The sequence below is a fragment of the Salmo salar genome, chromosome ssa23 (assembly GCF_905237065.1).
Source record: "Salmo salar chromosome ssa23, Ssal_v3.1, whole genome shotgun sequence".
NCBI lineage: Eukaryota > Metazoa > Chordata > Actinopteri > Salmoniformes > Salmonidae > Salmo > Salmo salar.
Genome location: NC_059464.1, coordinates 20,268,681 through 20,286,479, shown reverse-complemented (window position 1 = coordinate 20,286,479; position 17,799 = coordinate 20,268,681). Strand labels below are relative to the sequence as shown.

At 41.3% G+C, this 17,799-nt stretch overlaps 1 protein-coding gene across 4 annotated transcripts in view; it reads left to right on the top strand.

The window, feature by feature from the left end:
* Positions 1-125: 125 nt before the first annotated feature.
* The window catches only part of cracd (capping protein inhibiting regulator of actin dynamics), a 29,717-nt gene continuing 12,043 nt past the window's right edge, over positions 126-17,799 (top strand). Inside the window, exon 1 of one of the 4 annotated variants that reach the window (XM_045706506.1) lies at positions 126-364. Coding sequence is in view for 1 of the 4 variants with exons in the window: in XM_045706503.1 (XP_045562459.1) it covers positions 15,752-15,845 (94 nt within the window). In the remaining 3 variants the exon portion in view is untranslated. Of the gene's footprint in view, positions 365-9,020; positions 9,046-12,508; positions 12,684-15,409; positions 15,846-17,799 lie in introns of those variants that run through there. The other 3 variants (XM_014169021.2, XM_045706505.1, XM_045706503.1) reach the window with 3 other exon arrangements.

Sequence of the window (17,799 nt, the reverse complement as noted above, 5' to 3'; positions counted from 1 at the left end):
ATCCAGATATTATTTATACTCGATCAATAGCCAACGCTAGTGTGTGAACATATTCTATATAGGTCTAGATTTTTAACCAACAGGAGAGTGGCATCGTAGCCTAGAGGAAGGCGATCGCTTGTGGACGTTGGGTGATTTTTGTGCCAAGCGCAGCCTCCGCCAGCCACACCCTCACGTGCGTGCAACTGTGCGGGACTCTATTTCTCATCAGAGCCGTCTGTACGCTTGGCCATGCGTGCGTGTCTGTCGCGAGCACCCGCAGCATCAGCAACACAAAGAGGGTCGAAGAGCTGTTCGATTGGAGATACAAGGCGCCGCCGGCAACTTCAAGGCCGATTTGCGGGGAAACAAGATCACTTATAAGGTGGTGGAGCTTGTTCTTTATTCTGGCATATTTCTTTGTCATAAATGGTGTCTTTATTTTCAATAGGCTGCTGACCTTGTCACAGCCTCTCATTTTCATTGACCTGCTGACGATTGCTCCATCGTTTACAGATGTGTTTGTGCGCTGGAAATGGACAATGTTGTTTTATTTAATTATAAATGCGTGAACATATTTTCCGTGGCTCGAATTGCGGCGATAATTGGCTATTTGTCATTTTCATGATCATATTTTCAATGATTGCATCAATTGGATGTTCACCCTACAGCTTTCGTTTGTTGGCTACTGTCTCAATATACAGTAGGCATATTTGTGATAACATATTACATAAAAGATAGACGCTTTGTGCTCCATATCATGCTTACGTGCGCCTTCTTATAGCAATGTATATATAACCAAGAATGCAGCGCCTCCGTTATAGTGAAAATCTTTACTATGTTGCCGACCCCCCACGCTCTCTTGGGTCCATCCCTGCATCCCTTCCATGACGTAGGGCCTACCTGTGACATCTCTTATTTTGCCATGGACCCGAGAGAGATGCCATTATGCATTTCACGCACTATTGTTTAGATCCTTGTCTCCATATATTAGATGGAATGTATAGAACAGAAATCATTGTCTCAAACGTTGTAACATCGGATCTGTGGTGTTTCAGCCAATGATTTTGGCCTCGTTCTTCAATGCAGCATTTACCGTTATATGTAGCATTTTTCCTTCGATTTTAGTCCGTGAATTTAGCCAGGAATTGACATTCAGGTTTCTTATCTGTAGTAAAGATACAGTTGGCTGATGCTGAGTTGTCTACATATCAGTAATGGTTGGCTTCTTTCGAGTATCTCATTAGCTTACTCATTGCAGAATGAGCAATAAGAAGATCAAGTAAACCCCCATGCCTTGATGTGTAGACTTTTTTTTAAAACTGCCCAGTCTTGTTTGTCTCCCAGATGGGGATCATTGTTGACAATAGGCCTCTGAGAGGGTTACATATCTCATAGCTCATACATCTAACCCTAAATGAGCTCTGAGTGCCTACTTCCATGTCTTAAATGAGACCAAAGTGGTTTGGCAAAAATAATGATATCCCTGCTCAAAGTCTATGGATGTATCTGGTTGGGTAGGTGATAAGTGGGCACATAGACAGATGGATGCTCCTCCCCTACTGTAGCACTGAATGTTTGGAGTCATCAAAATGAGTTGCTGCATTTTGTAGCCCTGTAGTCTGTACTGTACCCTTTGCAGTGGGAACTAGAGAAACAATTTTCCCAAGCGTCACTTTCACTGTCAATAATTCATGGGGCAGGGGATACATTTTTTATTTTTTGGAAAGAACATAAAATACTGCATTGGTATTTGGTACCTTGCCAAGGTGTAAGGTCCTCCGCTTTTGACAAGTGTTTGTGGTTTCTCAGATACAGTGGCTTAGTCAAGTCGTCTCCTGTTATAGACAGAAATCAAATCCATTGTCAAAACCATACAGTATTGGTATGTTGTTTGTTTATACGTTTGGCTTTGCCATATAAACAGTTTGTACTCCCTGTAATCTATGGTGAGAGGGATTACATGTAACAAAAAGTATTGTTGATATTCTGTAAGAAATGACAAATGGAAATGTGCTCAAACAGCATCTTATTGGGAGGATGAGGACATGTCTCTGTGTCACACAATGTAATTACATCACTTGATTCCTTCCCAGGTCTGTGCAAATTGTCATTTGGCCCTCTGGTCTGTAAGTACAGTATGATAGTGCGTTTTCACAGATTTGGTTCAAGCTAAAATAGCAGTCACAGAAAGCTTCCTCGAGGGAATTCTAGGAATGAATGAATGGATATGCATCCTGTTTTCCCAGCGTTGTCGACAAACTACTCTATGAAGGGTTGTTTTTGTCTGCATTCAGTACTGGCTTCCTCTTCCATAAATGGATCTGAGCCATTCCTGTAATAGATTTTAGTCCATTTTCACTATAGTTTTATCCATGAGCCTCTTACCACAGCATCCGATCCAATCACACTATTCAAACACTGCACAATTCCTGTAGCACCACATAGTTCAATCCATCAGGACATGACATTCCTGAATAAGAATTGGACCAGTTTTTCATAAAGCATCATCTAACAGGCCAGTCATACTGGAGGAATTTCATTCCGATCAATACACATTTGCATTCAAATGAAACGCCACATTATATGATTTACAAGCAATGGCTGCTACTGTATGACTGAGAGTCATCGCCGCAGGCTGTTGATCTTGGCCTATAAATCTCCCTGCTCGTATAATGTTAAATGATTTAGACTTATTTCTCCTCACATTTCCCCTGTGTGTATGTGTGTGTGTTTTGTGGGAGTTTCTATTAATAAAGCCAGTCAGAGAGCAGTGAGTCTTTGATGTGTTATACTGCTGTTATACAGCCTCCAGGCTGGTAAAGCCCCATCATTACCATATCCTTATGAGACTGCAGTGTGATAATACTGCCAATGCTCTGAGGGGCTTTATAGGTGACTCATACAGCCCTATTAGGCTGTAACGCGACACCCCATTATGCTGCTGGAGGAGACCCTTCTAACTTTGAAATAGTGATGGCTAGTAGTCTGCTAGCCAAATACAATAATTTTTTTATCTGATGCGATTACTGTACATTATCTCAGATTACAATACAACGTATTTCTCAATAAAACTTGTATAGCTTTACCCTAATATAACATTTGGATTTCAGTCCAATAAAGCCTCATCATTTTATGATCATCCAATGATATCTCTTTAGACCTAATGGTTTCTAAACCTCTCCGATTTTTTTAATCCGATACTATTGATCTTGTGACTGTTAGAACCCTCTGACAACATCATGATTCCACCAGACTACTCTATGAAGGAGTCCACAAAGACTATGCATTCCTCAAGACTGCAAGATGGTTCTCCTGACATTGGGGCAGTGCTCTGAGAGACTGCTATAACACGGGACCCACTGTAACACATGTACAATAATAGGCACACATACACAGTTACACACGCACATTTGCAGTTCATTCACAGTGATCGGCTTTGTGTGCGTCAGCCAGCTGAAATGACAAAATGCCACTCTGTTCTCCTCCTGCACTGGCAGATCAGGCTAGGAAACAAAGTATCACTTTGTGCCTCCTTAGGCTCGCAGCAACTGACACAGCAGGACACCCGGCGTCTCTCCTATCACAGGCCGACAGACCACCCCTTCCAGACGCCCTTCCCTCAGAGAGACACCACCTAGCCACTTAAACATGAACGTGTCTACACACAGTCCCACAGAAAGTTCTATATGCATGCAAACATACTGCAGATGCCATGTGCCGACAATCACAACAAATAGCCACTGCGTGCACTTGCAATCTTAACATTTGGAAACAAAAACACACTGTCACATGCAAGGGGTACACACACAAACACACTCAAGCCCTCACTGCATCTGCGCAGTGACACCTGACTCCAGGTAATGCCCTAGTTCCACAGTGACAGCAGGCAGGTTGAACGGCCACGCGCACACACAACACTCGCATAGAGATACAGTATCTCCGCACACAGACACAATAGCAGCAAGGTAAGACTGCATTCTTACACAGTAACGAACGCTATTTCTCTTTAAACATCCATTGTGTCAATTGTAAAGTACATGTACTGTATGTGTAGTACTGGAGCGCAATGGTAGAATGATATAATTACTGTTAGCTTGCTCTTGACGCAATTGGTGTAATGCTCAACACCCAAAAACATTAAATCATATTTGAATGGAACAGCATTTTACATTTCTTCCTGGTAAATGAATAATGCTATACTGTATTCTCCAAGTTCATAGGATGCAAATATGCTTCAGTAGGTAACATTAAAAACAGTTTGCACATGAAGTGCCGGCCTCACATCACTGTGCCATTGTGAGATGGCCAGTGTGAGGGGGAAAAAGGCCAATTTATTTAGTTTTTTTGTTATTGCATGGCACAGGATTACCTCACTAGTGGTCAGTAGGGTAAGTGTAACCCTGTTGGTCATGTGACTGCTGCTTTGTGTATCTCACGCTCTGTCTCACCATCCAACCTTTTCTCCTCTGTCTTCTGCTACTGTTCACGTCTAGACTTCAATTTAGTCCATCTTCTGTTTGATCCCTTCTATCTTCCTCTTTTTCACTCCAACTCCTGCTGTCATATTATGGCTGATGTTGTTGCTCTCGGTTTTATAGATGATATACTCTTGCGCATGGTAAAACTTGCAGTATGGCGACAGGGAACATCATCGGGCCATCAGATTCCTGTCGATCTCATTGTGATGTCAGCTCGTATGCGTTAGCGAAGCAGTGATCGTTGAGTCTTCCCTGGAGTGAGGAGGGACAAGCCTCTTGTGGTGGTAGATCCCTTTGGCGTCTCCTTCGGTTCTGATTTGCCAAGACTCTGTTGCCATGGGAACCTGCGGTTGCTAAACTTCTGATATTTTTCATCGGAGGATGGAGAGAAGAGAGAGTGAGACAAAGAGAGGGGTATATGTGACAATAACAACCCTGTTGTAAGGCACTGCTGACGTTATTGGCACTCTAGTCAATAACAACCCATATTCTGTAACCAACTAGAGGGCCTGACCTGAATCTATGGATTCTATGTCTTTGTCCCCCACGCCCGCCTTGCTATGTAGTACTACTTACTAGGTTTGCTTCCTCATTATAAGGGACATTTGTAATCCAATTAAAAACTTGCCTTGAGGCTACAGGTATCTGCTAAAGTAAGGGAATTTGGCTCCAACCCTCATCCTCATCCATAACTTCAAATACCTTAGTTGCCCTCCATTTCATACCTGATCGCCATCCTATATTTTTAATAACAACCCCAAAGCTGCTGTTTATCTTTCTGTTTGTATTTTATTTCCCTTTGTTTCTCCCAAAGCCGCAGAGAGAGGAAGCAGCAGCAGCAACGCCGCTGGTCTGGGTAAAACATTGTGCAGAAGGGCAGATCGATGTTCCCTAAGGTTTTTCTGCAGTGGTGCGCAGCCCTGTCAAGTTGTGCCGCTAAAATAGGTAAAGGGTTGCACAGTTCCACCTCGTCTGTCCGCTTCGACAACAAGCTGTTTACGCTGTCGAGCTACGACACTTTAGCCAACCCATTGCGCTATTTATCATGGCACTGAGCTATGCCATTGAGCTATGGCAGTTAGCTGTTAGCTGTCCCACTGTGCTTATGACAATGAGCTGTGCTATGAAGCCATTGCACAGGGCTGTGTCACAGTGGAGCGATGTTGAGCTCTTCAGTGGCTACACAGCAGCTCCACTGCAACACAGCATTGTGATGCTATGCCACTGTCACACTGTGTTGCAGCTGTACCCTTGTCAAAGGCATCTCTCTCTCTCTCTCTCTCTCTCTCTGCTTCTGCAGAGCACATGGCCGCTCCTCGTGCTTCTCTCATCCCATCTGCAGCTCTGCTCTCAAGTCTGTCTACCACATCACAGACAGGCGCACACACACACACACACACACACACACACACACACACACACACACACACACACACACACACACACACACACACACACACACACACACACACACACACACACACACACACACACACACACACACACACACACACTGCCATGCAGACACATGCTCAACATACACTCATATGGTCAGCTCAGCTAAAGCTATTCTACTCACACACCCAAAATATGCCCAGGCATATACAGTGCCTTCAGAAAGTATTCACACCCCTTGACTTTTTCCACACTTTGTTGTTCTACATCCTGAATTTAAAATGTTTTGTCACTGGCCTACACAAAATATCCCATAATGTCAAAGTGGAATTATGTTTTTTGAAATTTGTACAAATTAATAAAAAATGAAAACTGAAATGTATTGAGTCAATAGGTATTCAACCCCCTTTGTTATGGCAAGCATAATTAAGTTCAGGAGTAAAAAAAATTAAAAATCTTAACAAGCCACATAATAAGTTGCATGGACTCACTCTGTGTGCAATAATAGTGTTTAACATGATTTTTGAATGACTACCTAATCTCTGTACCCCACACATACAATTCTCTGTAAGGTCCCTCAGTCGAGCAGTGAATTTCAAACACAGATTCAATCACAAAGACCAGAGAGATTTTCCAATGCCTCGCAAAGAAGGGCGCCTATTGGTAGATAACATTTTAAAAAGCAGACATTGAATATCCGTTTGAGCATGGTGAAGTTATTAATTACACTTTGGATGGTGAATAAATACACTGAGTCACTACAAAGATACAAGCGTCCTTCCTAACTTAGTTGCTGGAGAGGAAGGAAATCAAGGATTTCACCATGAGGCTAATAATGACTTTGAAACAGTTACAGAGTTTAATGGCTGTGATAGGAGAAAACAGAGGATGGGTCAGCAACATTTTAGTTTATCCACAATACTAACCTAAATGACAGTGAAAAGAAGGAAGCCTTTACAGAATTTAAATATTCCAAAACATGTATCCTGTTTGCAACAAGGCACTAAAGTAATACTGCAAAGAATGTGGCAAAGCACACAGTGTTATATTTGGGACAAATCCAATACAACACATTACTGAGTACCACCATCCATATTTCCAAGCATAGTGGTGGCTGCATCATGTTATGGGTATGCTTGTAATCACTAAGTACTGGAGAATTTGTCAGGACAAAAGAGAAACGGAATGGAGCTAAGCACAGGCAAAATCCTAGGGGAAAACCTGGTTCAGTCTGCTTTCCAACAGACACTGGGAGATGAATTCAACTTTCAGCAGGACAATAACCTAAAACACAAGGCCAAATCTACACTGGAGTTGTTTACCAAGAAGACCGTGAATGTAACTGAGTTACAGTTTTGACTTAAATCTACTTGAAAATCTATGGCAAAACTTGAATATGGCTGTCTAGCAATGATCAACAACCAACTTGACAGAGTTGAAGAATTTTGAAAAGAATAATGGGTAAATGTTGCATAATTCAGGTGTGGAAAGCTCTTAGAGACTTACCCAGAAAGACATTATGTAAATTAGATATTTCTGTATTTCATTTTCAATAAATGAATGTCAAAATGTCTAAAAACATGTATTCAAATTGTCATTATGGGTATTGTGTGTAGATGGGTGAGAACAAAATATATATTTAATACATTTTGAATTCAGGCTGTAACACAACAAAATATGGAATAAGTCAAGGGGTATGAATACTTTCTGAAGGCACTGTACATCCACACCCACGCACATACTGTACACGTATGCAAACACTCATACACACTTCCACACCAATTACATGAATACCGGCATACACTAACACAGTCACTACTCCCTTACAACCAATAACATACTCTCACGCACATCAGTACACACAATATACACATTCTCTCTTATACATCTCCACACATGATTACTGGCTCCTTGTCCTGCCCTAACTATAGTCAGTCAGGACAAAGAGCCATTCTTGGTGAGACATTTCTGAGAGGCTCTGTCAGACCCTGTCACCCTCAGAGAGGAAAAGCATGTAGCAGAGAGAGTACAGCATGTTGTTGATCACACTCTCTGTCTATCCCTCCCTCTCTCTCTCTCTCTCCCTCTTGCTCTCTCTGTCTCTATCCCTCTCGCTCCCTCTTTCTCTACCCCCCCCCCCCCGTCTTTATATGTCTGTCTCTATTTCTCCCCATCTCTTTCTCAGGACTGTCTCACCATGCCAGGCTTCTGGCCCAAGTGCTTAGAATTTTACACACCATGTGTTTCCACTGTACATCTGAAAATCTGTGGCTCAACAACGTGATGGTGTCTAGAGACTGACAGGTGTTGGATGAGAGGTGTTGCAGCCAGAAAGCTATGTGTGTGATGGAGGTGTTGAGACGATTCTCTGGTGGTTTGTGTTTTACCAAACATGCAAGATAACACCAGCATCTTTCATGTCGACACATTATGTTTCTTAAATGGTGTCTGTTAGAAGTGGTGGTGGTCTTGGTGGGTGTACCATGTGGTTTTGATCTGAGGGAGCACTGCAGCCATGTGTGACGAGTATTGTCCACGTTGTGCTTACGTGGAGGGTGTGTAATCAAATGCAGGTCTGGAGCAACAAAGTGCTTCCCTGCTGGGTTAACACATTATTCACAGCTGCAGTGAGGCAAGGAGAGGAGGAGAGGCAGAGGGAAATAATACTGTGAGTATCCAGTGATTTTGTTCAGTTGTGATTCTATTGATTTGAAAGTTGCGTTAGGTGTCATTTCAAAGGTGTGTTGTTAGTGTCATATAATTGCAAAACTTTTCCCCAGCTATCTTAGGTGTTTGTTTGGCTTTATAACAGGAGTGATGTTTGTACACAAAATGTGTGTAGCACAGTGGTCTCTGAGCGGTTCCCCTTGCCGTTAACAAGCTAGTCACCAAGGGACCCTCCGAAAGAGGGGAGAGAGGAGCATAACTAGATAGAGGAGAGCAAGGGATAAGTGTGCCATTCAAAGTGCGCCCTTTGCGTGAACTCTCATGTTTCTCCCTTCACTCAGGGAGTGCTGCTCTGTCCACAGCATTTTCTATTTTTCTTTCCTGACAAGGGACTCTCACACTAAAGACAACTACAACCCCCATGTTCACTCCCTTTTTCTCTCACCACAGACAAGGTGTGCCGTTACCATGGCTACGGACGCCAGTGAAACTCATTTAGAGGTAACCGTATCCGAAAGCCCAGGTAAATAGGAAAACAAGAGTGATTTTAGACACAGCCTTAAAGAGACAGGACTGAGACTAGAATGAATGATAACATCAGGATACAATGAGGCCTTTGTTGGCTTTATATTTAGAGCTCTCTTTAAGTGTCTCTTTAAGAAATGCACGGTGTGGTGATGTGTAGTACAGTAACTGATATCAAAAGCGTACATAGGCCTATCTTAGTGTGATGTGCTATGGCCTCTGTCTTACCCTATGTGTTTTCTGCACTATGCTTCTGCTTGAAGAGCTGCTCTTTTATCTCCTATTGATATTTACTATGGTGAACTGATACATTCTGAATTGATTGAATTGGCAGGACAAAAACAAAAGGGAAGAAAACAACATGAATCAGGACAGCGAGCAGTAAATGGCAGATTATTGATATACGAGCTACGGTAAATAACAAAAATGGATCAATAGGATAGTTTTAGTTGACTATGGTCCAGGCCTTGGTAAATCAATACACGGCCCACATCTCTCCACTTCATGCTCGGGCTTGAAGCATTTCCTTTCTCCATTCACAAACAGTCTAATGTAATGTTGCTCTGTTGTTCAAAATGTCGGTATGTGTTGGGAGCAGAATATTAGTAGTAATAGCTTTGCTATGTACAATATATTTTGTGCGGACCATTCATAGACTTAACCCGTGAGTCGGCTAGCTAGAGTAGACGTGTGGAGTGCTGCTGAGTGTTCTACTCTGCAGAAAACATGTCCTTCACAGTTTCACGCATGAGTGTGTGAGCACGCCGAAGGCAGTGAGTGCAGTATGGGCCGGCTAGCGAAACAGAGCAGAAGCAGTGCAGGACAGGTCCTGATGCTGGGAGAGCAGAGCACGCTGTGGGGAAATAGGATATCAGTGCCACAGTACAATAACACTCAGCACTTCCACAGAGGGAGTGAGAAACAGTCTGACCGTCAGAGATAAATAGGCTAGAGAAGCTCATCAGTTTACTCAATAACACACGCTAAAACACAGAGGCTGAGTCCAGTAGACTCTCAGGGTTGGCTCAGTCAGCAGTCTGGTTCAACAGACTGGCACACTGTTGACATCCTGTTGGTAAACGGTTGGTGCACTGTTCTGTTATTAAGGCCTTTGTTTTTCTAAATTGCACCATTGTTAATAAAGGATAAGGGAACACTAATTCTATGATTGAATTATACCACCGATGTGGTGGATTGGATATGAGGACAGATTATGATTTGGCTGAGGTCTTGGTAAAGGTGGACATTTCGGTAAGATTTACATGGTTACGAGTTAAGAGTCAACATATAGTATTTGAATCACTAAGGATAGATGGATGTAGATGCCGATGCTTTTAGCACGACACACTACTCAAACTCACACAGCTGCCAGAGATGACGATATGGAGTTTACTGTATCATTTCGCACAATGCCCCTGTGCAGCAACACACGCTGAGTGAAATCCCACACTGGTTGCTACTTATAGCCCTGAAAGGGATACTCAGAAAGCCCAGAAAGTGTTTGTCTTCACAGTGGTGTAGAGTAGCCTGGTAACTCAAACCCACTTCAGTTCATCACAGGACCTCCCACTAACACACTAACACACACACACACACACACACACACACACACACACACACACACACACACACACACACACACACACACACACACACACACACACACACACACACACACACACACACACACACACACAGTCTTGTATAACTAACCTTGTGGGGGGACACAATTCAGTCCCATTCAAAATCCTATTTCCCCTATTTATTTAACCTTTATTTAAACTAGGCAAGTCAGTTAAGAACTAATTCTTACTTACAATGACGGCCTACCAAAAGGCCTCCTGCGGGATTACAGATAAAATGTATTAAATAAAAACATAGGACAAAACACACATCACAACAAGAGAGACAACACAACATTACATAAAGAGAGACCTAAGACAACAACATAGCATGGCAACAACACATGACAACACAGCATGGCAGCAACACAACATGACAACAACATGGTAGCAACACAACATGGCAGCAGCACAGCATGGCAGCAGCACAAAACAAGGTACAAACATTATTGGCCACAGGCAACAGCACAAAGGGCAAGAAGTTAAAGTCAACAATACATCACGCAAAGCAGCCACAACTGTCAGTAAGAGTGTCCATCATTGAGTCTTTGAATGAAGATATTGAGATAAAACTGTCCAGTTTGAGTGTTTGTTGCAGCTCGTTCCAGTCGCTAGCTGCAGCGAACTGAAAAGAGGAGCGCAGGGATGTGTGTGCTTTGGGGACCCTTAACAGAATGTGACTGGCAGAACGGGTGTTGTATGTAGAGGATGAGATCTGCAGTCGATATCTCAGATAGACGGGAGTGAGGCCTAAGAGGGTTTTATGAATAAGCATCAACCAGTGGGTCTTGCGACAGGTACACAGAGATGACCAGTTTACAGACGAGTATAGAGTGCAGTGTCCTATAATGAGCATTGGTGGCAAATCTGATGGCCGAATGGTAAAGAACATATAGCCGCTCAAGAGCACCCTTACCTGCCGATCTATAAATTACGTCTCCGTAATCTAGCATGGGTAGGATGGTCATCTGAATCAGGGTTAGTTTGGCAGCTGGGTTGAAAAAGGAGCGATTACGGTAGAAGAAACAAAGTCTAGATTTAACTTTAGCCTGCAGCTTTGATATGTGCTGAGAGAAGGACAGTGTACCGTCTAGCCATACTCCCAAGTACTTGTAAGAGGTGACTACCTCAAGCTCTAGAGGTAGTAATCACACCTGTGGGGAGAGGGGCATTCTTCTTACCAAACCACACAACCTTTGTTTTGGAGGTGTTCAGAACAAGGTTAAGGGCAGAGAAAGCTTGTTGGACACTAAGAAATATTTGTTGTAGAGCTTTTAACACAAAATCCAGGGAGGATTTTAACCCCTAACCTTAATCCGAAAACCTTAACCCTAAACCTAACCCTAGCTCCAAACTCTAACCCAAAAACTAACCTTAGCTCCTAACCCTAAACCTAATTCTAACACTAATTGTAACCTTAACCCTAAACCCCCTAGAAATAGCATTTCATCTTGTGGGGACTAACAACATGTACCCAGTATGCCAACAACAACAAAAAGTTTACTATTCTAGTATAGTTACACACACACTGACATAGATACACACATAGCTGCTCGTACAGACACATGGCTACTCATGAATACCTAAGGGTCGAAACATTGTAACAATAAAATCACCTGGGAGCATGAACAGCAGCATTTTCCTTGTTATTTTTCATGAATTCACCCATAACTCCAGCACCTACAAAAAAAGGTACCTGGATGTGCGTATGTTCTTCAGCTTTTCCTCATACAGACACACAGAGGAACACATGCACTAATCCAGGAAAACACACCCCCTAACCACCCCTGATGTGGGAATGTTTAGATTATATGGCTTAAAGTTTATATCTGACTGGCAAGGAAAGCTAAGAAGGCGATAAAGATTGGAATCAAAGGTCCTCGTCTTATCTTCAGTTCAACACTGTGGCATTGAAAACTGCTCTGTTGCCATGACTCAATCATGACCAACTGAAATTATGCCCTATCAGTGTGAGCCAGTGGAGGGGTTTGCATCGTCCGTGGTTGTGTAGTAGGTAGGTACACTATGATTTATGTTTTGGACAAAGGTAATTTACTGAATCAATATTTCAAGCCTGGATATGGGTCTATAATTCACATGGCCAATACCAGCAAAAGGATATTGTAATGTAATCATTATGTTGTTATAGTAGCAGTAAGCAACCGCCTTGTAGATAAATGAACAACAAGCTTCCTTGTCCATGAGACTTTCTTGTCCTTAAGTGCATTATGAGGTTAGGACTCAGGGTGCGAATCTCTAATGAATTTGTAGAGAGAAGAAATGAGATGTACACTGTAACGTGTCCTTTACACACTGACATTGACATTTCCAGAGATAAGCTTCGGCACTCGGGGAACCGCATTTTATACTCTGATAAACAGGAAATTCTCTTGAGCATGGCTGTCAATATAATTTCCTGTCTTCGCTGTAGTAGAGCTTTATCAGTCAATATTATAGCAGGGGATTCTGTAGATATCATATATTTTTTTATTTTTTTGGGGACTAGCTGGTCTGGTGTGCTAGCATTCTACCACTTGGCAGATCTAAAATGCTCTGTGGGCATGCTGAGCACCAATGTTCCCATTAGGAGCTCCCTACACTTTAATAATGTTGCATTTCCACTGAGGATTTACCCTAGTGTTTTACCAAAAAGCCTCAGACTTTTGTGTTTCCACCTCCACGGCCCGGCTCCTGGGACTCACTGGGCCATGGCCTAAGTGGACCTGCAATATCTTGTCTTAATGGATCATCAAATAATTGGCATATATATTACTCTTACAGAATTTCCATGTGGGAGAGGATATTGGAAATTTAATCAAAGCCTATTGGATGATAACTTGTTTTTAACTAGAACAGAATAATTTGTAACTGACTTTTTCCGACATAACATAGGTACAGCAGATCCCCTTATTGTATGGGACACTTTTAAATGTGCCTTTAGAGGCCATGCAATTCAATACTCATCTTTAAAACAAAAGCAATTTAGGTCAAAATAGTTCATATTAACAAAGTAAAAAGGACTAACAGTACAGATAGATAGCAATAGAGGCACAGAATACGTTATAGAAAAAAACCAAAAAGAAATAGAGGAACTTATTCAAGAAAGATCAAATGCAACATTAAAAAAACAAGTGAACTGGATGGAATATGGGAGAATATATATTTTTTAATCTTCAACATAGAAATGCTACCAAAAATAATTTACTGAAACTTGTTACGAATGATGGAGTCACCCATGATTCATCGAACAATATTTTTTAAAGAGGAAGCTAATTATTTTAAGCATATGTTTTCATTTCAGTCTCCTCCATCTTCACTAACCGAAGTTAATTGTATGGATTTTTTTTCTGTTAATAATGTAAAATTAACAACTGTACAGAAAGACTCATGTGAAGGCCAAACTACAGAGGATGTTGATGCAATTAAATAAAGCCTTTAAGTCTGGGAAAAATCCAGGGATAGATGGCATACCAGTTGAGGTATACCAAACCTTTTTTGATGTACTCAGAGGACCGTTTTAACCAGTCCTATAAAAATGGTAGATTATCAGATACTCAACAAGAAGGTCTGATTTTCATAACTACTGAAACAGGACCCAAGTGGTAAATATAAAGACACAGTCCATAAAAAAAATTGGAGGCCCATTACAATTCAGTGTTGTGATGCAAAAATTCAGACAAATTCCATGGCGTATAGAATTAAAAAGGTAATGTCGGATATTATTCATCCTAATCAGACAGGTTTTTTACATGGACAATACATTGGAGGTAATGTAAGACAAGTACTGGAAACAGTAGAACATAATGAAAAATCAGGGAAACCAGGCCTGGTATTCATAGCTGACTTAAAGGCTTTTGATAAAGTACAACTGGAATTGATATATAAATGCCTGGAATACAGTGCATTCAGAAAGTATTCAGACCCCTTCCCTTTTTCCACATTTTGATACATTACAATCTTATTCTACAATATATATATATATATATATATATATATATATATATATATATATATATATATTTTTTATATATATATATATTTTTTTTAAATCCTCATCAATCTACAAACAATACCCCATAACGACAAAGCAAAAACACGTTTTTGGAAATGTTTGCACATTTATTAACAATAAAAAACAGAAATACCTTATTTACATAAGTATTCAGACCCTTTGCTATGAGACTCGAAATTGAGCTCAGGTGCATCCTGTTTCCATTGATCATCCTTGAGATGTTTCTACAACTTGATTCGGTTTTTGGACATGATTTGGAAAGGCACACACCTGTTTATATAAAGGTCCCACAGTTGACAGTGCATGTCAGAGCGAAAACCAAGCCATGAGGTCGAAGGAATTGTCCATAGAGGTCAGAGACAGGATTGTGTCGAGGCACAGATCTGGGGAAGGGTACCAAAACATTTCTGCAGCATCGAAGGTCCCCAAGAACACAGTGGCCTCCATCATTCTTAAATGGAAGATCTTTGGAACAACCAAGACTTGTCCTAGAGCCAAACTGAGCAATCGGGGAGAAGGGCCTTGGTCCGTTATTTTTTTTAATTTGTATAAATTAGCAAACATTTCTAAAAACCTGTTTTGCTTTGTCATTATGGGCTATTGTGTGTAGATTGATGAGGGGGATCAAATATATTTAGGCAATTTTAGAATAAAGCTGTAACGTAACAAAATGTGAAAAAAGTCAAGGGTTCTGAATACTTTCCGAAGTCACTGTATATGAAATATGAATGTATGTGATGAACTATTAGGTACGTACCTTTATGTTTTATACTTACCTGATTGAGATATATTATTTTGTTATTAGTGTACCTTCGTTTTTGGCTCCCTCTCTTACCCATTCATTGTACCGTGGCAAGTGTGTTAGTGATTGGCTAAAGGCAGGAAGTTGGGCCTTCGCGCGGGAGTCCTAGCAAGACGTGGGAGCGGTATAGTCTTTTAACCATACAGACCATATTATGTATTTTCATGTCAAGTAGTCTATGCCTTAAGTTGATTGGAGAATCATTTTTGTTAGATGTAAGAATAATACATAATTTTTGTTGTTGCACCATTTCGCTGGATTTCATTGAATGATTTTGCCGTTTGGCTTTTGGGACCTTCGAATGTGGACTGTATACGTCCGAAACAACCCCGCTTCAGGCTTGGGCAGTGACTGTTCAATTGGTAAGGAAGTCAGTGTTTCTGCTCTTCACAAGTCCTCACTGTCACCCCTACCTATAGAAACACAATTTCCCTAGGATAACATAAGGGTGTATATGGGTCATTCTTGGGCTGCGGTAATATTTGTTTTAAATAAACTTTATTTTCTGAACACCCCACAGCATTAAGTACACTTATTATTGTAAATGTTTTGTCTGATATGGACACTATTTATCTTCAACCCCGTCACCGACAATATGGAAGTTGTCTGAAAATGATTCTAAAATATACTTGTTAGAAAATCAACATTTACCTAATGCTCATGTGTCCCCCAAACCAATTCAATTATTATAAAATGTATGTAAAATCGCAATTTTGCTATATTAAACCCTGAAATAGACACATTGTCTCAGCAGGCTCATCATTTAAATAAAAAAATGCTTTCAATTCAGAATTTTAACATAAATCGAATATTTTTGGGATTGTCCTTAACATTTCAGACTGAGCTCAGAAAACATTTCATTCATATTTATTCATCTTTGACATTTTATTTACCAAATGTTGTTATGTGACAGGGTTGAGACTAGGGTGACGGTTGAATACTGTAACAGGGTTGAAGAGACATTGGTTTCCATATAAACTAGTGTAGTTTACTATCAAAATCCCTCCAAGATTTACCCCAAAACATTGCATTTCATTGTATGCAACCATGTAATAAGGACATTAGATATATTTAGAATAATCTGGGTTTTATTAACCAAACTGCAGTAAATATCGAAAAATGTATAAAAACACATCCGGAATTAGGGTAATTAATAACATTCAACAGGTTTCATCAGAAAAGTTCAACGTGTCATCAAACTGTAGGAACATTTTCCAGGGGCATTTAGAACGCTAGAACAGCTGTAACTACAGCACTAGTGTCAGCATGACTCCTTCTTCTCAGGAACTCCATATTCATTAATTCATGGTTTTCTTCCTGAGAGTCTGGCCCACACATCTCTCTCAACATCTATGTGGCGGGATGTCACACGCTGCGGGGGTGGAATCATCTCAAGGACTTCATCAAACTGATACTAGGGGATGTCGTCTCCAAAAGGCCAGAAAAATGTTTTTGGTCCTACACGATGCATACATTTCACTTATAAACTCATTTAATCTGTGCAGAGGATGAAGCCTGGATAAAGGTCATCGTATTCCACTACACACCACTGCCCAAGAACACCTGGATTTCCCCACTGGATTTCGTCCACAGGTTGTGGATTTTCCTCATTGGCTGGCTGTTCTGGAGCAGCCAGGACCTTCTGCCTGAAACTGAAGTGGTGTGTGTTAAAGCATGTACAGTTTAGGTCCTTCTTTTTTGAACAAAGGCAGCTGACATCATGAGACATCAGTTCACCAGGAGCAAGGGTGATGACCTGGTGTATTCTCATGTTGGAGGGCACCGCTTTTATCGGGCTTGACATCATCTCCATCGGACGTTCAACATCGAACAGCTTCACTGACGTGTCTGTCTCACGGAGGGCTTTGTAAAGCTCCTGTGCATCACTGATATCACGGCCCTTAGCCACCAACCTGTCCGCCGTTCTCTTCAACGTTCCTCCCACACCATCAGGAGCCCCTTTTCCATTTTCCATGGCTTGACTCAAAAATGTTCCATGTACCATTGCCACATTGCCCTGACCTTGAAGATCCTGGCTGTGGGGACTGCTCTTTAACATGATCTGGACTTTGTGGAGGAGTGGTCAAGTTCCTCAGTGCTCCTTTCCCCTCCTTGCTTCTTTTGTATGCTGTTCTCCACTGTTTACGCTTCTGACGCTGGTCTCTCTCACTTAAATCACTGATCTGTTTCTTTTTCCCTGCCTCAACATTTCTTTTCCATCTCTGACGCTCTCTCTCAAGGTATTGTTCCCTTTTTTCTGGGTCAGCATTTTGACATGCTCGACACTGCGTTTGTCTTTCTGCTGTTGATGTGGGT